General features: G+C 42.6%; 1 protein-coding gene across 1 annotated transcript in view; it reads left to right on the forward strand.

Moving 5' to 3' along the window:
• The first annotated feature begins 12540 nt into the window (after positions 1–12540).
• C7 (complement C7) overlaps positions 12541–20723 on the forward strand; it is a 52330-nt gene continuing 44147 nt past the window's right edge. Inside the window, exons 1-6 of the mRNA XM_019532003.1 lie at positions 12541–12688; positions 12985–13040; positions 13571–13643; positions 14181–14322; positions 18562–18703; positions 20081–20219. Coding sequence (XP_019387548.1) covers positions 12683–12688; positions 12985–13040; positions 13571–13643; positions 14181–14322; positions 18562–18703; positions 20081–20219 — 558 coding nt within the window. The 5' untranslated portion in view covers positions 12541–12682. The remainder of the gene's footprint in view (positions 12689–12984; positions 13041–13570; positions 13644–14180; positions 14323–18561; positions 18704–20080; positions 20220–20723) is intronic.

Consider the following 20723-nt stretch of genomic DNA (forward strand, 5'->3'; position numbering starts at 1 on the left):
ACCCCATTAGACATAGTGGTTGGCAACAGGGTGAGAGGTGTGAAACACAGCTCAATTTGCCCTGTGGCTACTTGCCACATCACCACTGTTGCTTCTTGCCTTGCTGCTGCAGCTGTTGCTTGGTCTGTGGATCTGGCCTGCAAAGAGCTGCACAGTGCACAGTCAGATCCAGCCCAGGGCATGGCATGGCTGGCCACCCCTTGCTTAAATCCCACTTGGCCTCTGTGATTAGAATACCTTCTTGTTGCAACTACACCAATACTCACATAGACCTTATGTTTTTAGCTTCTCAAGCCTAGCAGTTGGAAATGAGGAAATCACCATCAAGTGACCAGCTAGTTCTTGTCAGACTAACAGCACATCCTCTGTGGATTGACTACCAGTGGACCATGCATCGCAATTTAAGAACCATTATGCCAAACCACACAAACAAACATAGCCGCAACAAAACTGAACTACATGTCCAGTAATACTACAGGTCTAGAGTCCTGGTTTGCATCATATTCCAGGTAGAAAGGGCCTCACTTTCTAGCGATGCCTCCATTATAAGCATATCAAGATACTACCCAAACATGTAGTGGTATTTCAGGCCTTATTGTCTTCCTCATGCATAAACAAATACACAATGAGCTTACAATAAATGCAGCACTTTTCAATTATCAATACTTAGTTCATCATCTCTCTCTGGAATATATAATTCACTTCATTTAGTCTTTAATTTGCCTTAAAAATACAATCAACCCTGTTAATTTACCTATGGGACAATTTATTAGTATGTTTTAATTACCCATTGTTTCAGAAACACAGAGAAGTAGGGCTGGAAAGGACTCCAGAGGTCATCTTGTCCATCCCTCTGCCTGAGGCAGGATCATTCCTATCCAGACCATCCCATATAATCCATCATCTGAATTCGATATAAGACTACTGTCAAACCTGACACAACAAAGACTTAACACCCTAACCTGCCACAGGCAAGGCAGGGGAACTATAGCAGACAGTGTCCTGTTTCTATAAAATGTTGTCAATATATGCTCAAGAGGTCCCAGGTAGAATGCCACACCCCCACTACAGAGGAATTCAAAACCCCACACAGTCCATTCCAATCTGACCATGGGGTAAAATTCCTTCCTGATCCCAAATATGTTGATCAACTATGTTGAATGTGAGTGGAGGGGTAAGACCTACTAACTAGGAACCTCCAGGTTTGGTCCCATCTGGAGCATTGGCACGCCCGTCAAAGTTCCCAACCTCGGCCGTAGCCAACACCCAGTGCCTCTGGGAAGGCTTAAAAACATTCACTTTCCCCAGGGCAACTTCTGCTGTTGGCTTGCACAGTTCAGGGTTACCTTTGATCCCACTACAAATTCATGTTTGCTGCATGGATATAGGTTGTAGCCGTGTTCTGATGCTCACATATTTCAAATTGTAATTTATGGTTCATTTTGCAAAATATTGAATATGTTTACACCATTGTACAAGGTCAAAAAAGAAAATATTTGCCCCAGTTGAATTTAACTAAAAGTCAAGGAAGATGAATTACAGTACATTGAATTACTTAGATTTCATCTGGGGAACATTTTTTTTAAAACACCAAAGACTCAGTTATTTATGAGTCTATGAAACGATGAAATTTACATTTGTTTACTTACATACAGCTCACCTTTCACCTCAAAGGATCTCAGTGAACTTCACAAACATTGAACTTAATCACTTACTGATCCAAATGATCAGTTCTATAGATCAACTTGTAACCTGTATGGAAAGAATCAAATTGTCCTAGAAATTTGCCATCTAACTATGTTAATCGTCTGATATGAGGCACAGATTCAAGTCTGTTGAGAAAAAAACTGTTAGTTTGAAATTTATATAAAATAATATATAAAACAAGAGCCAGTTCCTTGGTGCTGCAAACTGACAAGTCAATGGAGGTACCATAATTTACATTATCTGAGGATTTGTCCTCAAGTACAAGTAAAATAGGTCAGTTCAAGCATGTATTTACAGATTTTTTTTCTGTTTATTCTGGAAGATTATATTTGGACCAGGCAATTTTTCAGCTATCCATTTACTGTAAATGAGGCATTCTGGCTGCATCTGGAAGTTCTCCATGAAGCTTCTCAGTATTGCTTTCTCTTAATAATCATTAGGACAAGACTGTACTTAGCATTTTGGGTGTGTACAAAAAGACACAGAGAAGGCACAGCTAACTTTCTTTCACAGCCACATATAGACCAGTCATACCATGGAACTTGTGCTTTTCTGAATTGAAAAGCCGGGCAAGACTAGTAGACATGGAAGGGAGAAGGATCAGGCCATGTCTTCACCTCCATCTTGTAGCCAGCAGAGCTAGCTGGGCACAGAATATTACCATGGCTACACTGCCTTCCAGGATGGGCTTCCTGAAACTGTATAATATGAAATATAATCCCAATTCCAGCGATATCACTGGGGGCTGATTTTCAAAGACATTTAAACACAAAGATGCAGATAGGCACCTAGTAGGATTTTCACAAGTGCCCAGCTCCCACTGATTTCATTAGGCACGTCTTTGCCATTTGGGGTACTAAATACCTTGGAAACCTTGCCCTGAGAGTTTAGTAAACTAAATTAACCAGCTTCCCCTTTTCTTTGTACAGACAACAAGCAAAGGGCTGAGGCTGTATGTATCCACAAATATTTCATAGATTTGATACACATTAGGGCTGGAAGGGACCTTGAAACATCATCAAGTCCAGCCCCCCCTGCCCAAGGGCAGGATGTCAGCTAGGGTCAAAGGATCCTAGCAAGATAAGTGCCCAAACGTTTCTTTATAATACATCATTAGGTAACAAGAAATGATGTGTGTTAGAAGACAATAACTATATATTTCAGCCAAAGCAAGACCCAAATGATGACAGTCCTGAAAAGAACATTTCTGTAGTGTCTGCACCAGAATTTATGATTGTACTAGTTTACATTTGAGTTGTGTTTTAACGGGCACAGGCAACCTAAAAGGGGCTTCAGTGGTGTAGCAAGCAGGGTTTGGGCCCTGCATTTGTGTCTGTGCATCAGTTGCTGCTGCTTCTGCAAGAACAACACCATGGGCATTGTTGCCAAGGCTCTTGCTGCTGGGGCACGGACTTTGTGGGGGTGGAGGGAAATTAGGTACCCCTTCTAAATTAGTGCCCAGGGCTGATGCCCCTCTCGCCAACCCTTAGTTATGCTACTGAGTGGCTTCATGGGAGAGGTGAATAATACAGGTTGTGTTCCACAGTAAAAGCACCACAGAAATCTGAGTAAATCTGGCCTGCTTATTTTACTTGTTTTAATGTGAAAAACTAATCCTTAAGCAAAAGATGTTTCTGACTGACTCCTACCCAGTTTTACAAAAATGTTGTTAATGATTTCATTGTAGCAAGAAGACAATCATTGTGCCCTTTTCAGGTCTAGTGCTGCTTGGATCCCTTGCTGTGGCAATGCCCTCAGTATCTGCAATGTCCCTAGTTCTGTCTGTGCTTTGAAAGCATGGTACAATCCTTTAAAAAACGGGCTTAAGCATCTCTTTAACATGCCTGACATGTACAGGAGCATAATAAGCCCCAAATCTCACTTGGGGTCTCTAAATTTGCACTTTCTATTCTTGGAAATTATTTTATGTTGACATCTTTCATTTTTATCTTTCAAAAACCTCCAAACCACTCGCTAGCTTGAAGTCTCAACAGAGCCATGCAACAATTTTTTTTCAGCTATAGATTGCTCTATAGGTCATCTTCCTAGTTTAGAAACATAACAGTTTTATTCTTGCTCAGGGGTCCACTATCCCAATGAGCACAGAATGAGCTAAAAGTAGAAGAAAATTTAGAATGAATGCTGCCTCTGGAGGACTATGGAGAAGAATTACGCTATTTTACTTTTGTGGTTTTTTTAGTTTCCAGTCAATTTCCCTGTCAGGCTCTGTACACCAGTAGCTACACTGTTAGGAGCACAAGTGCCATATGGTGTTGTACGATTTATCCAAAGTAATAAAACAAAGTACAAATGTATCCTCATTAAAACAATTATAAAAACATTTTGATTTAAAAAGAGTGATGGCATAAATTGGCCGAGATTCTAAGCTCTAGTGGTGTTCCTTTGAACCACTCTGCTGGTGTGAACCAACCCTAAAGACAGTATTCCTAGTAATAGGAAGACCAGAATAGTATTAGCAAATTCTTCGTCAACATAGATTGGGCATCCCTTTCATGCCTGGGGTGGGGACATATAGCCAACATTAACTGCCATAGCCAGGGTTTCATTCAGCCCTAGCTGCCACTTTTGGGATGCTTGGTAAATAATTCAGTGTTTAGCAGTCTGAAGGCTGCTCTGATTTATGCTGGAGCTATGTGAAAATATAGTCAGCCAACCAAGAATCAGAGGGTGCAAAGTATGGCAGCTTTGCATGCACGACACTATTCCCCAACTCCACATTGCACCATGTTCTTCTCCTTGACAACGAACAAGGATCTCCCCTACTGCTTACGGTTTGAAAAGCTTATTTTTTCAAGCTTGTGTTTTAGGCCCAGTTGAAACCAACCATGTACCTATGAGAAAAATGGTCTGGAGAAACATATACTGTACTTGTAGCAGCCTCAAAAGGGGAGGGGGAGCTGCTGCTCTGTGCTGCGCAGCGGCTGTTACTCTGGAAATCATTGTCAGGCAGACGTAACCAGTACATGCTAGCAGCAGCTGTGCAGTTCACACCAGCACCTCCTCTTCCCATTTTGAGGCTGCTGCAAGTGTACGTTTACCATGTCTCATGGGGCACATAACAAGAGCTACAAAAACTCAGACAGAACTACTCTGATGAGACTCTTGTGCAACTTGACAAACTCCTGATGTATTTCAGCTGGTGTGGAGAAGGCTGCTATAATGCGGGGGGTGGGGGGGAGGATCAGAAAAATTGATTGTGAAAGCATTTCTTTTTACATCAAGCTTTGCTTTCAACCATCTTTCCCAAGCTCTCCATAATAGAGAGATTCTTGCTTTGTTTACTGAGAGCTATTTATTACATTTTTGTTTCAAGGAAATTTACGGCAAACCTGAAATATTTTGACAAAAACATTTTGAACAAATCTTTTTTGGTTTTCTGGTTCTGGTTTTTAGCCAGTTGAAGTAACATTTCCAAACAAAACAAAAAACCCACATAATACACTTGCATCTATGACACAGGAGGCACTGGAAGCTATTGCTAATGGCGGATAGTTTACATTCAGTTTGCTATATAACAAAATCACACCAATTAAAAGATTCCACTTTGAAATGGTGAGTAAGCATAAGCCATCACACACAAGGGATCTCCTGTATCACTGGGCTCCTATACACGTGTGCGGAGCCTGCTCTGACATGCCGGAAATCCAACATGTCAGAGCAGACTCAATTAATTCATACCCACAGTACTTTGGAACAACAGCCCACTGCTTTTTAAATCTTATTTAAAACTCACCCATGTAAATGGACTGACTGAGGCCTCTAGCCATATGTAGGTCAAGTACAGAAACCTGCAAAATTAGAAAGATAACTAAGTGGATACATCAGCTATAGTAATCATCCTAAATGACAGAAATAGCACAAACCTCATCTAACCTACCTTGTCATGCAAAATCATGAAGGAAAAATGTATCCTTGTACAGAACGCCTAATCAAAGATCCCGCATTTATGTTATTTCTAGCTAAACATTAGGGCTGTGTGAAGCTTTGGTCCTTGATTTGATTCAGCAGAGATTCAGCCTGATTCAGTGGCCGAATTTCTGAATCTGAGTCAAATCAGGAGACCCTTTAATCTCTCCGAATTGACTCAGAACCCTCCAAATTGATTCGGAGAGATTTGGAAAAATTTGATGATTTGATATAGACAGCTTTAAATGTTTTTTCTACATACCTCAAGATAGAAGGTGCCTTGTGATCGCTGCAATGCTGGGACAGATGGAGCACCCCACAGGAGGCAGACCAGAAGCACTTCCAGTCCACTTCTGGGTCTGTTGGGGACCATACAGGGGGGCCCCCTCATACCTCCTGGCTCCGTGACTGGTGCTTCCTGGGTCCGGGAGGGCACCCTGGGTCTCCCTGTGGCCTATCGCTGAGCCAGGGAGGCACGGGGGCCCCCCCCAGCATGCTTGGCAGTGGACCCAGAAGTGGACCAGAAGTAATTCCAATCTACATCCAGGTTGGCCACTGAGCATGGGAGGGCTGCATTCCTGTGGGATGCTCCATCCGCCCCAGCATCGCAGCGTTTGTGAGCCACCTGGTACCTCAGAGTATGTAGAAAAAACATTTAAACCTATGTCTATGGCCAAACCGCTGATTCTCTAAATCAGCTTCGTATCTTCAGTTTCAGATTCAGCCGAATTGAATCGGGGATAGTGATCTGAATCAATGAATCAAATCAGTGTTCCCAATTGGGGCCAAATCCAAATCCGAACTGAATATGGCCCATTTCGCACACCCCTATTAAACATATAATAAAAAGCATTTAGGGCCAATTCTTTAACTAGTAGCTAAAGAGCACCTGGAAAATGCAAGTACATAAAGGCAAAAAAAATGAATAGCAAATGCAAAACAGCTTCATGTGCAAATAAGCACTGGCATACACAAACAACCACATGGTGCAAAACTATTCTTTGTTTCATCTGCTGCAAGGTGCTGCATATGGATTGAGGTCGCCTCAGCTGAAGCCTGCCAGGATCACAACAGCTGCCTAACTCTTTCACAGAGCTACGAGTTGCATCCAAATTTAGCTCTAAATAGCTACACCTGTTTGCAAATACGTGTACAAAGCATGAAATTCCCTGAAGTGCAGTAAACAAACATAAGGTCTGTGCACTACCTAAATCTCAACAAATCCCTTCAAACTCAAGTTAGCCATTGAATTATGATAATAAAGCTCTCAAGCTTCTAACATGAAAGTGTGCAACCCAGGGAATTCTCAGCCCATCCCCCCTATTTGTTTTACCTAAATACTGCAGCACATCTAGTGGACATAAAGAAATCTTCTGCCAGGGTATCCCACAGGGAAGACCCATTTGTGTTACAGCTAGTACAGCCTTGATGCGATTTGACACATTTCATGGAAATGGACCCCAAGCACTTCCAGTCATTCTTGAAATGTAACAAATACCTTCTAAACAAAGCAAGTAATTTCAATCTATAAGGGGAGAAAAACATGTCATGGCATTAACCAACTAAAAGAGATCCAGACTCTCAGCAAGAGTGAGTTTCACAATTTAAAACTGTAATGACAACATGTTCTTTCTCCACCCAATAGTAATTTGATCCTTGGCACCAGCAGCAATCCAGAGAGCACAGACTGTTTGGGACCAAAAAGGATAATGAACTTGGACAAAAATGAAGGTGCAAGGGCATTTACAGCCTTGCAAACTATTGAGAAACCTTAGCATCAATCCTACAAAAGGCTGAAAGCCCCTAAGGAAATATCATTGATGTAATTATATACTGGCTGACCTCAGTTTTAATTATACCACAGACATACAGGAACATTGCATGTCTTCTCCAGAGTGGGCTCAGTATCATTAGACAGGGAAATGAAGCATTATGGTGGTACCGCTGGAATTCTCATTTGGGGCAAGGCAAATACTGTCTTACCTTACTGTCAGTCCTTTGTCTCCTTTCCAAACTACTCACAGCACATGTCTTTAGCAGACAAAGCGGAACATTGGATGTACTGCAATAATTATTGGCAATGACTGAGTTGCTATAACAAAAACTGTTTTTATTGCAAAATAGTTGCTAGAAGAAAAATCAGTTTCACTTCTACTAACCTTGGTTAAAAATCAATCCTGCTTAGCAGCTAAGTTGCATTTACCCCTTCTTTCATGTTGGTCCTCTGTACAGGAATTAATTTTACCTCAGATGAATAATTTTACATATTGTTTGGCCTGTGGAGATATTTACTGGGTCAAGACAAGCCCTGTTTTGTTTTGTTTTCAGGAGAATGTGGCCTTCGTGACAGAAAAAAGGATATGTTGGTGGGGAAACTGAGTTTACACACTCTTTCATCCTCTGACTTACTTTTAAGGAGTAAAATGGTCTAAGATTATAGGGAAGATTAACTTCAACATGATGTGTCTAGCATAAAATCCTTAGAGAATGGCAGGCTGAAGCAGTAGTAATTCATTTAAAAATAACACTGCATTTTAATGATTTTTACCTACATTCCAAACATTAAAGATAATTCAGTAAAAGAATCACTTTTACTAATATCACCCACTGCCAGATTTTCCAAAGCACACAGTACCCATTTAGGAACTAAACTGGTTAGCTAGATTTTCAAAAAGCCTGGGTACATTGACTTCTGTATTGGTTTGGGCAACAGAGGACATGCCTACCTGTTGCCCTATGGCAATGTTTTTACTGCACCGTGCTTTAGTAACCACCTATACTGCGCCATACTCATGGTACAGTTATTCTTAGCTGCTACTTCGCCACAGCAGCATGCTAAAACTGGGGAGTGCACTGCTACAGCAAAGTAGCTGCCAGCAACATATAGAAGCACGCAATTGCTACGTCGCCACATCGTGTCACTATAGTGACATAGTGCGTCACTACAGCAGTATAGTGTGATGTATAGATGTGCCCACAGTGTCCTAGTGGAAGCTGTTGGGTGTTGAATATTTTGGAAAAATCTGTCTTCAGTGAGCCTAAGTGGGAGCAGAGCCATCTTAGAAATGTGACCCATAGGAGCCAATTTTATGTCTTCTGTATGTCTAGCCCCCATTACTTTCCCAGGAGAGTTCTACCCAATGGACATCTTCCAGAGTGACTTGTTTAATTATTTATTTGTATTATAGCAGTACCGTGGATACCCTTCAATGGGCCAGGCTGTATTGCGATAGGCACCCTACAATTCCTGATGAAAAGAGATACAATGCAAGTAGAGTATTATCAAACTCTAAGAAGGTTATGTTTTAACAAATGTGCAAATGTAGAAATGTTCTAACAATTGTACAAATGTAGAAAACAATAAGACTTTAAATGATCTACAGTTTAAGTGTGTAGGAGATAAAAAAAGAAGAATCAACCACATCCATTGCAGAGCAAAGTAAATCACATTTTAGTCCCTAAAACAGACTGATAACCTAACAGTTGGTTGTGTAAGCTGCTGCAAGAATTGTGGAATCTCAGTCCTCTGAGATATTCAAGGCTTGTCTTGACATGAATCTATTTTGTTCCTTGTCTGTTCAAGCTCTTTGCTTTTGTTACTGTTGGATTCTGAACAATCTAAAAACATCCAAGTTTAGTTTCAGTCTAATATGCCCGAGGACATATTTTAAAAAGACTAGTAAGCAGTTTATCCAAAAATCTACCATTTGGTCTTGCTGGCCATTGCAACCCTGGGGACTCCCTGGATAGTAGCTTAACATTATGAAAGAGCAGTGAATGCTGGTCTTATTTTCTGTAGATAAAAATACAAGAAAGGTATAAACCAGACAAAGTAAAAACTTCCTTAGGCAGCATGGATCACCACAAGAGTCTTTGAAGGAAGCTCCTGCTCCTGTTACGGTAGCTTTGAAACTGATTTCATCTAGCAAACGTCTAATTATTATCTCTGACCTAAACAAAGCAACACAACCTCAGACCTGGGAACTGAACAAGAAATCATCCAGGAGCAAGGAATACAGGCCATACCCACCAGATGGGGGACTTTGGGGTCTTAACAGATAAGCACCTTGGCATAAGCTGGCAGTACAATGCTAAGGCTAATACAGCCCTTAGATCAGTGATCCCCAAAGGGCATGCCAGGGCATACTAGCATGCTGTGAAAAATGATACTTTATCATGTCTGGCCCACAGAGCCATATCATCTGCCTCTAAGGTTCCCTATGGATCTGGAAATTTGCTGGTGGAAAAGTGTTATTCATTCTCTCAGTTGCAGTGCCTGAAGGGGCAAATATCGTGGCATGTACATGTACCCATGGGGGTTTAATATACATGACAATGAGGTATTTTAATTAAAGCAGCTCTCCAGGAACCGCTGTAATTAAAATGCCCCTCCTCTGCCCCTCCCCACCTCCGAGCAAATGTATAGGCAGCCAATGCGACCAGTACTGAAATATCATGTACACTTTGTCTGTCCTCATTTTAAAAAGGATGCTCAAAAACTGGAAAGGGTGCAGAAAATATCAGCAAAACTGACAAAGGGCTAAAGAAATGGCATGATTTAGACCAGCAGCAGGCTTGCCACAAATTAGCCTCATGCCCACCCTGAGTGTCACTCTGATCACTTTCTCCTGCCTAATCTGCTGCTCTATTTTCTACTTCCTGCCCTGTGCTCCCTGCTTGATCTGCTGCTCTGCTTCCTGCCCTATCTGCTACTGTGCTGCTTGTCTCCTCCCTGATCTGTTGCATACAACACACAGAGGCTACCCATGCCTCCTGTGACATGCCTGCCACAAACTGGCCCCTCTGATTTAGGCCACATGTAGATGGTAAATTTATACAAGGTAAATTATGCCTGATAAATACACGCTCCAGAGTGGCATCCTTGAACATCCTGTGCTACTTTGCATTAGCTGCCTTCTGCATTGGAAGCCAGGTAGTTACATCTGTTTAGCATTTTGCTTGTCTAGAGATTCTCAACCAAGGTGTCACAAGATCCTTTTAAGGGTGCTACAGGGTGCCATACAATATTAGCACTATTAGGTGTGCAAAAAACTCACACAATTCACAAGATAAATCCAGAGATTTCAAATAGGAGTCCATAGTGTCCAAAAAGATCCTGACCTGTTGTGATCTGAGATCTTTGAAACAGAAGAATTGCTCTATTATTTTTTTAGTCAAAAACTAGCAAAAACTAAGAGCTGGCATTCCCCAAGATGAGCCTTGCATCTAAAAAGGTTGAGAACTGCTGGGATAGACTAAGTAGCACTGTTGAGTGACAAAAATGCCGGTTATCCACCTCGTAGCCCAGAAACAAAGATAGCCCAACTGGAGCAGCATGACTTGGTTGAGGTTGCTGCTCTGGACCAAAGTAAATATACCATGTAAACATGGCCTTTAAGAGCTCAATCTGTTTATTCTATCAAAAAAATAAAATAAAGGGTGACTTGATTGCAGTGCCCAAGTATCTTCAGTTAGAGAAAACACCAGGCACTACATGGCTCTCTTTCTCATGGATTGCACTCAAGTGTACAAAATAGCCTGCATCACCCCAGCAGTTCCTTGAAGGGGAATACATTTTGACTTCATATAAGCTTTACCCACTTTCTGCAAAAATAAATCAACGGACATTTTCCTAGCTGTGGTTTTTTGATGGTGATACTGGATTAGAGGCAGCTTTTGAAGAGGACAGAGCCCAGTACAAGGAAAGAACAGAATAAGTAAAAGGGAATTCAGGCAAGAGAGTTGAGACCAAGAGAAAGGGATGCCTACACTGCATGTTCCATTCACTAGTTTCTGTGAGCATGCTTCCGTGAAGCCAGTTTAGGATGTGCCACCACAGCTGCTCTTGAGACTGTAGCCTTGTTATGAAGAGTGACTGCTGGGGATGACCTCAAACTAGCCTCACCAGGGGATCTGTAGTATGTTGCTAAGGCTAATGCAATCCTTAGGTGTGACCCTCGCCATTTGTGGGGGATACGTTCTTGAGATCCCTGTAAATGGTGAAATCCACGAATACAGCACAGCTTGCCCCTGGTGGCTGGGGCGGGGAACACGACTATGCTGGCTATGGTGGGAGCCCAGAAGCAGCGGTAGGGGCTCAGGGTGGCGGCAGGGGCCCGGGGCGGTGGCGGGAGCCCAGCGGTGGCAAGCGCAGAGCTCCCAAAGAGTATATCCCTGTAAGTATATTTAAGATACAGGTTCGGCATTCACGAATATTTGAAACCGCGAATGCCAAACCCACAAATAGCGAGGGTTTTCTGTATAAACAAGGGAGTGGTGAGTATAAAAGCAGGAGCAGATGGGTGGAATAGTGCTTATCAGAGATCTATGGCCAGAACCTAACCTCACTGGGTGCATCTACAGGTTAATTTATGTCTCATAGTTATGGCATATTAAATTTAGTACTTGTATAACCAGTAGCTGGCACTACTGCACATTAGGGCCGGCTCATGCCTGTTTAGTAATGCTACTGTGCAATAGCCTAATAATACTGCACAGTAGCATATTAGTGCATTTCTGCTATGACAGGCTATTGCACAGTATTATTAGGCTACTGCACATTTAGCATCTCATGTAAATGCGCCCACTGATTCAGGTTTAAAGCCAGAGTAGAGCTGCTTCTAAGGAGTGGAGCTGTTCTGGGTTTGTTGGATGAGAAGAGAACTGGCCTGTGATCATTGAAAACTGCTGTTCAGTTGTGACCCTGTGACAGAAGATAAAAGGAAGCCAAGTTCTTCCAAGGAGCTATTCCCACAGCTTTGTGCAAATCCAGCCAAGTCTTGATCTACATGTATAGTTGTCTGTCTTTAAGAGACTGAGCTGCTCCAAGAACAGGCTCTTTGTATCCCTAGAGAGGACTAGATGGGTTAAAATTAAAATTCCTTAGCATTACTCAGCCCTTCTGTGAAAAAAAAAGCAACACAGCAAGGCAGTCAGACTCCAGAAGAGCCAGAGGCAGACAGACAGACTCCGCCTGCTGCTGAATTGCCCCTAGCCAAAGCACACTTCTTCCCCAGCAGTTGCTGGGTAGCGGAGCATTTCTCCTAAAATGAAGGTAAGACAATCACTTAGTGAAGTTCTACCAGTGAAATGCACACACTGATCCAATGAAATATTCATTCACGGTTGGCTGAGAAGTGTGTAATGGGACAAAAGTGCAAGAAAGTAGAATGACAAGAAAAGGGAGTGGAGGAGACTATGCTGATTTGAGATCCTTGTTAGGAGTGATGTTCTTATTTATTTACTAAAGAGTTTGGCTGGAGTAAGGACTGCAGAATCGGGCAGAGCATGTACACACACTCAAAGAAAAAGCAGTACAAAGCAAGTCTGTTGTCTTGCCTTCTTTTTCAGGTTTTTGAGATTTTCCTTCTGGTGGAAATCGCAGGCTTCTTTCCAGTTTTTTCAAGGTGAGTATAAAACATTTCATGCCAAGGAGGGAAATGTATGTTTAGTGTATCTGTTACAGAGTTAGATACATAGACACGGCTGATGTACGGTGTGGGGCACTGCTTTACTCTTCTCTGACCAAGCCTGAAATACTGGTCCTGAGTCAGTTAAAGGAACGGATAAGCAACCGCAACCTGAAGTGCTTCGTAAGAACTCTAGCTAAGCTCCTACTGCAACCTGGCCTCTCTGTGCCCTGTGACACAGAGCTATGCCCTTCATGCTGGATGGCTTCTGTCTGGTCAGTGCTAGCATATGACTCCTCAGGGAAAGTGCCTCCTACCTGACTTGTAGCCTGCCCGTTTCATAGATTTCATAGACGTTAGAGCTGGAAGGTTTGACTGTCCTCCTGCAGGTTAAATGAATCTCACTGGTTTTTAACCCCATGTTTTAAACAAAATTTCCTCTCTGAAAACTTGACTCCAGCAGTGATGTCATAATTCCTGACAGATTTTTCCCTTTTTGTTTTAACAATGCAAAAAAACCCAACCAGTCCTTCCCCTGTCCACTGTCGCTGGAATCCTTTTGGCCCCTGGTCTGAATGCGATGGCTGTACTAAAACGCAGGTATATTGTTAAAAGTACTTTCTGTCTTTGGTACTTCTTCTCGTGTGGGAAGCAAATGTGCCTTACTGCTTCTGAGAAATCAAAGGGATAGATGGATGGGATCAAATTAAGAACTTTTCTTCTCACAAGCTTTCAAACAAACCTGAATCTTTCATGAGATGAAAAAAAACATAATGTCTGGTTTGATTGTTATAACATTCCTTTGCAGTTGGTTTCCTTTGGGAGTGAAGGCTGTTTTAGTTCAGTTTTGATAGATTAGTTCCAAGAGTGATTGTCACCACTTAGAAGTACAAAATGAAACTGAACGGTTCACACGGTTCCAACTGACTCCATTCAGCACCTAGATTGTAGAAGAGTTTTCAACTTAGTAGACTCCTTCCTTTTATTTTATATCAGTTTGTTGTTATGTTGCAGTACAGCAACCATGTTTGTTAACATGTTCATCACAAAAGAAAATTGGTAGAGCAGTCATGATGAAGCCTATTATTTCTGCTTCAGGCTTACATTTTCTAATAGTTTCTCTGGATTTGCATTCAGATTCGCAGACGAACAGTAGCTGTTTATGGTCAATATGGGGGAAACCCATGTTCTGGAGATGCCTTTGAAACACAACAGTGTGTTCCCACAAGAGGATGCCCAACAGAGGATGGCTGTGGGGATAGATTCAGGTGTTTTTCAGGTACTTTATGTTACTTTTTTTTTTAGTTCTTTGATATTTAGAATTATGAACCCAATTATTTTATCCTTGAAAAGTAGACAGTGGGAAGGTACATTGCAAAATATTAAAAACTATTATTATTAATTAAGGCTGACATAACAGAAAGTTATATTTTATTCACACTGATCCCTGCATTGGTATATTCGAGTACTTGGCTTTACCAAGACGGACTCCTTCCCACCCCCCAGTGCTGGTTAGGTCTCAGCTGGAGTATTGTGTGCAGTTCTGGGCAGTACATTTTAAGATGGGTATAGAGAAGCTAAACTGCTGTCATTTTTTTTGACAAAACTGGAAAAATGTTTGAAATTTACTGTAGTTTGGGTCACTCAGGGAGCATCTACGTGAGATGCTTAGTGCACATTAGCTTAATAACACTGTGCAGTAGCATATCACAGCAAAAACCACGCTAGTGGCCTACTGTGCAGTGTTATTAGGCTAATGCACAGTAAGTTTCATTAAATAACCATGTGCTGGCACTACTGAGCAGTAACTTTAGGTACTGCACATTTAGATAGTACTTTTATAAAGGGAGAAAGGAGTGTAATAGGGGAGGAGAGGGCCCAAGAGATAACCCACCCCTGTCACTCACCTCAGCAAAGGCTGTGAATGCGGGCAGAAAGCCAGCTCAGGCACAACACTTCTGGAGCAATGTCTTTCTCTGGATTGGAGTGCAGCAGACTGGCAGGAGTACTTCTGGCTCTGAAGAGGGCTACCAGCAGGCATCTGAGACATGAGGGAAAAGAAGGCATTGGAGGGACTCTCCAGAAAGGGCAAGCAGGCAGTTGGGGATGTGGCAGCTGTCCTGGCTGTGCTGTGTGGGGGTTGGAGGAGCACCACACCATGCAGGCTGCCTGCGCTGGATGCCATGGCAAACAGAAGGTGCCAGTGAGGACAACTGTAAGGTAACTGGACCCAAGTCAGATGCAACCAGGGAAGATGGTCATGTTGAGAGGGATCTGGTTTTGGGGGCACCAGCCTCAGCAGCACCTTTTCCCCTGTAGGGCCAAAAGAGGGTCACAAGGGGATTCTGCCTCAGGACTGTGAAACCCTCTGAAGAAGGCTCGGTGATAGGGATGACATGGCAGCTTGCCTGGAAGTGTCCCCAACAATGTGGCTCGGAGCTGTGAAGGGCCAGAGGGCCATCTGACCTCCAGGTGACTGGGACTGATGATGTAAAAGGGCCAAGTTGGGAAGAGGCTCAGCCAAGGAGCAACTGCCCCAAGGAAGTATGTCAGAGCATGCAGAAGCAGCAGCAGCTGGCATTTTAGTTACATTTTTATTGAGTTTTCCATTTTGGATTAGAGACTGTTCCTTGAGAAGAACTGTTAAGTTACCTTATCCCGAAAGGGGCCACTGAGGACTGTGGGGAGGGCTCTTTGCCAGAAGGCTGACCCCCAGCACAGGCTATTTTCAAAGACTATTGAATTGTGAAAGAAGAGCATAGTAACATCTGGAGGCCTGAAGGAACAGTGCTTCTGGTCCAGGATAGGAGTGAGGTAGCAGGGGATGGGTGAGAACCTGGACAGACACCATCTCCATCTGCTAAGATACTAACATCAACTTGTACTCCAGAAGTGATAAGCTGGAGTACTCCCCATAGGAAAGGCTGGAGCCCCATAAAGAGGCCAGGGCAGTGGACCTAGAGGGGGGTCACCTGCAGGAAAACGGGCTCCCAGTAAAACAAGATAACAGCATGGCAGGCAAGAAAGAATATTTACCAGGGTACCCAGGTGACACACCCTAGGTCCCACCCTGTCATTGCCAGTGAGCAGGACATTGGCCAAGAGGGGACCAAGGCCCTATAATGCATACCAGTGGCAAATTGGTGCACTGGCTGGGAACCATGAACTGATCTTACACCCAGATGTGGTGATGGATCCCCAGTTAGAGGTAGTTGCAGGTGAAGAGGCCATTCAGCAGACTTTGAATTTGGTAGCCCAAATATTACAGCAGCAGCAGCAACGAACAGCTTGGCAAATTGCCCTAGATGAGCAATTGATGAAACAGCAAGAAATGGTTCACTGGAATTTACTGGACTTTTGAGTTCCAAAAATGACATCACAGGACGATCCTGAGGCTTTATTAGAAAGTTTCAAGAGGGCCGCAGTCAGTACAGTGTTGGTTAAGACTAATGGGACAGCTAAATTGGAGGTACTATTGGTCAGGTAGGCCCAGGCTGTGTATTGGGCAATATCTCGCCTTGATGCTCAGGATTAAGTTTGAGTGAAGAAAGAGATTTTGTATCACCTGGGCATCACACCCGAGGGATATCTCCAGTTATTTCAAGCACACAAAAAGAATGGTTTGTCATCCTCAAAAAGAATGGTTTAGTGGAGTGATTCAATGGGACACTTAAGGCAATGCTTCAACAGTGCACTCAGGAGGATCCGCAGTGCTGGGATCTGTTGATCCCCCCTCCCTTGTTGTTCACTGTCAGGGAAGCACCCCAGGCATCCCTGGGGTGTACGCCTTTCGAGTTAATCTATAGCCACACTCCAAGGGGTTTATTGGATGTCATACGAAAGAGAAGAGAGACAGTCAAAAGAGTGGGTAACTCCCTCCCAGTATGCAGCCTCCCTTAAGGAACAATAGCAGAAAGCCAACACGGTGGCAGGAGATAATTTGAGGGAGGCATAGGTGAAGCAGGAGCAGTACTATAAAGATGCTGGGGAACAGGAGTTCCAGGTAGGTCAAAGAGCATTGGTTCTGTTGCCTAGTTCCATGAGTAAATTTTTGACATGCTGGCAGGGACTATTTCACATACTATGCTAGGTAGGCCTGGTCAGCTATGAAGTGCTGAGGCCTTGTCATAGAAGAGAGAAACAAACCTTTCACATCAATTTATTAAAGCTATGGTAGGAACCAGAGAGGCTCCTAGCAAATCCTTTCCTGGAGAAGGAAGAGTTTGGGAGAGGGTTTAGAGTATGTAATAGAAATGGGAAGGGTCCCCATGGGATAAAACGTTATAGCAAGTCAACAAGGGCAACTGGCTCAGATAATCCAAGATTTTGCTGATTTATTCAGTAAAATTCCTGGAAGGGCAAAAGGTACAGTGCATAAAATTGTGACTACAACTTTATTAAGGAAGTACTAAACTAAATTTGCAGTATCTAAGGCACATTGATGAATGTGTAGATGCACCCTCAGAGCAGTAGATGGTTACACAGAAATAGCTTCAATATTGGGATAACTGTTACAGCTGACCATAACCCTATGCCAGAATGGTTCAGTGGAGTACAATAGGTCAAAGCAGAGAAAAAATTAGGTGCAGTCTATGAATGTGTAATTAATGGCTGCATTCTAAATATATGAACCCAAGCACTCCTAAACACATCTTGAAATGTATGCATGCATGTCAAAATGCAGCATACACAGCACCACTTTCTGGGCTTGCAGTTTAGTTCACACTTTTTTAAAACATGCTCTTCACTGTCTTAGGGAGTGAGAAACTGAGTGCCAAACTTGAATTCTCCTACTCCAGAGCCAGGCCATTGAATCTTTTATTTCTTTCACAATAGATTGACCTTGTGAATATCAAACTAAAATCAAAATATGCTATTACAATTAAATTAACATAGGAAGCACCCAGCATTCTTACTTTGAAGTACGGTGAATCAAGGGTGTCAAACATTTGGCTCATTGTCCAGAGCCACTCCATCTTCCCAACAAGGTGACAAACGAGTCAGGAAATTTGTGGAAATTTGGGGCTGGTCATTGGTGGGAGCAGCCTGTTGCAGCATCCAGAGCCTTGGGGTCCTGGTACGCAACCAGCCCCCGCTTGGTCCACCAGTGCTTGCACCACCTCCATCACAGCAAGAGGCTACCTGGCCCTCAGCCACTGGCCCCACTGCTACTGTGATTGCTGTTGTTGCTGCTGCAGTGGCTGCTTCTGCCATTGTATGCCTCAGGCTGAATCCAACCAGTGAAGAGCCTGATGCTCTAGATCAGGGGTGGGCAATTCTTTTTGGAGGAGGTCTGCTTACTGAGTTTTGGCAAGCCATCAAGGGCCACCTGATAGGCAGCCAAGGGCAGATAAATATTAATTTTCTAAATTTTTTAGGGGCCCCGCAGGCCTGATACAATGGCCTGGCAGGCTGCATACAACCCCTGGGCCACATTTTGCCCACCCCTGCTCTAGATCCAACCCAGAGAACAAAGCAAATTTGACACCCCTGCACTAAATAATTGTTTTGCTTGTAGGCCAATGCATTAGCAATTCCCTTGTGTGCAATGGAGACCAGGACTGTGAAAAAGATGGTGCTGATGAAGATCGATGTGAAGAAGGGAAAACAGTTTGTGATATAGATAAAACACCTCCCAATTCAGAACTTACAGGAGCAGGGTAAGCTTCCTTTTCGTTTTTACATAAGTTGAAATTTCATAGTGCTTTTAAACAACACTTGGCTGTAGAAATACAGCCAACATGGTCCTTAAATACACTCCCCATATGGAGCCGAGGAAACTTCAGCCTGAGATCTCAAGGACTTTGGGTTCCAAACTACCTACATTAAACTGTTTATGGACAGTCATTCCACATAACAGAGGGCAGCAATGTATCTACATGGAGTTTAGCACTTTTCATCCCATTGTCAATGTAGCCTGGCTGGCTAGTTACATCAGTGATGCTTGGAGTACTACATAGATTTTGCCACTGTGGGAGAGATTCTGTCCTCAGCTGCACATTTAACTTCCATTGACTTCAATGGGAGCTGCAGTTGTAGAGGTGACAGTAAAATTTTGTCCTATGTGACATAGCCTTCCATGCAAAGAGCCTAATTCTTCAGATTGGTGTCTCAAATTAGCATTCATACCCTTTGCAATGGGTGTATAGAATGCAGTTGGATTAAAAAAATAGGTTTTTCTTTCATTTTGCAGAAGTGTAGGTAATTAAAAAAGTTTCACAGCAGTAGAGAATCAGGTCTATGCTAAGATTTTTTTTGCACCTACTTCATTATTATGTCCCTCATAACAGTAGCCTCTCATTTCTCCACCAATGCAAAGAAATTAAGACCCTTTCTTAAGGGGGTTTAGAGCTGTCTTACAATTTGACAACTTTATTTTGTTATTGTAATACAGCCATTCATCTGCATTCTTTATTTTAAGCTAAGTTTTAAATACATTCACTCCTGCAACTTTTCATTTCCAACTAAAAACATGCGGTAATGCTGCCAGTTGTCTATAGACACGATTAGAGCAAGATAGGCTTTCAAACTACATGCATAGCAACAACGATCATTATTGAGCATTTAGCATTGGAAATCCATATTCTTTGCAGATCTCCATTACATCACATAATGTTAGCATAACAAAATGATTGTATTTTAAATTTGTTTCGTACAGCCATGTTTCCTTGAATGTGATCTTAGTTCAGATAAGATACAGAAATGCAGGAAAAGTGCAGCTAGACCTAAGCAGTTGCCATAGATACAAATGTACTGAAGTTAGCAGTTAGTCATGTGTTCATTATGGTTGAGAAAAATCAAGAATGTCATTTTACTTTTCATTATCTGAAATATTATGTATGGTACAGTTCTGCAACAGCAGAGCCCATAAAGAGTACTCTATTTTCTTATGTAAAATTAGCCTTTTATCCTAATCTGCAAATATAGCAATGTTCACTTATAATAGCTTTTGTAGTTTTATAATCTTATTAACTGTTCCTTGTACTCAATAGCTCAACTGCCTTAATAAATTATCTTTACTGTTTCCTGTCTTGTAGCTTTGATGCCATTACTGGTGAAACGAGGGGAAATGTAATTCATACGAGAAGCTTTGGTGGACAATGCAGAAAAGTGTTTAGTGGTGATCAGAAAGAATACTACAGGCTGAGTGAAAGTGTCCTTGCCTATACATTCCAAGTATGTTTACCTTTAAATCACAGCTTTATTTCTAGGCTTAAATTTAGAACTGGGAGAATAATGCAATGAGGTTTCTTTATGGCTATGTACAGACAGTCAAAAAGCCTGGAGCTGAATCAATTTGGTATTCGCAGGTCAGCCTAAGCTGCATAGATTGAACCGATAAGCAAGTGAACAGACATTCACTTCTTATTCTGGAAATGCAGCCACATATCTGCAGTGGTTCAGGCCAAAAGCAATGGGGGGAGGGGGAGGACACTAAAGCATGCCTCCCTTCTTGGGTGAAGCAGACAGCTTGGGCCAAGTCATAGAATCATAGAAGTAGGGTCAGAAGGGACACTGTAGATCTTCAAGTCCGACCCCCCTCCTGGGCAGGAGAAAAACTGGGCTCAAATTACTTCAGCCAGGTAGTCATCAAGCCTCTTCTTAAAGACCCCCAGGGTAGGAGCCAGCACCACGTCCCTTGGAAGTTGGTTCCAGATCCTAGCCGCCCTGACTGTGAAG

Source organism: Crocodylus porosus, unplaced genomic scaffold, assembly GCF_001723895.1.
Source record: "Crocodylus porosus isolate Cpor-Errol unplaced genomic scaffold, CroPor_comp1, whole genome shotgun sequence".
Lineage (NCBI taxonomy): Eukaryota > Metazoa > Chordata > Crocodylia > Crocodylidae > Crocodylus > Crocodylus porosus.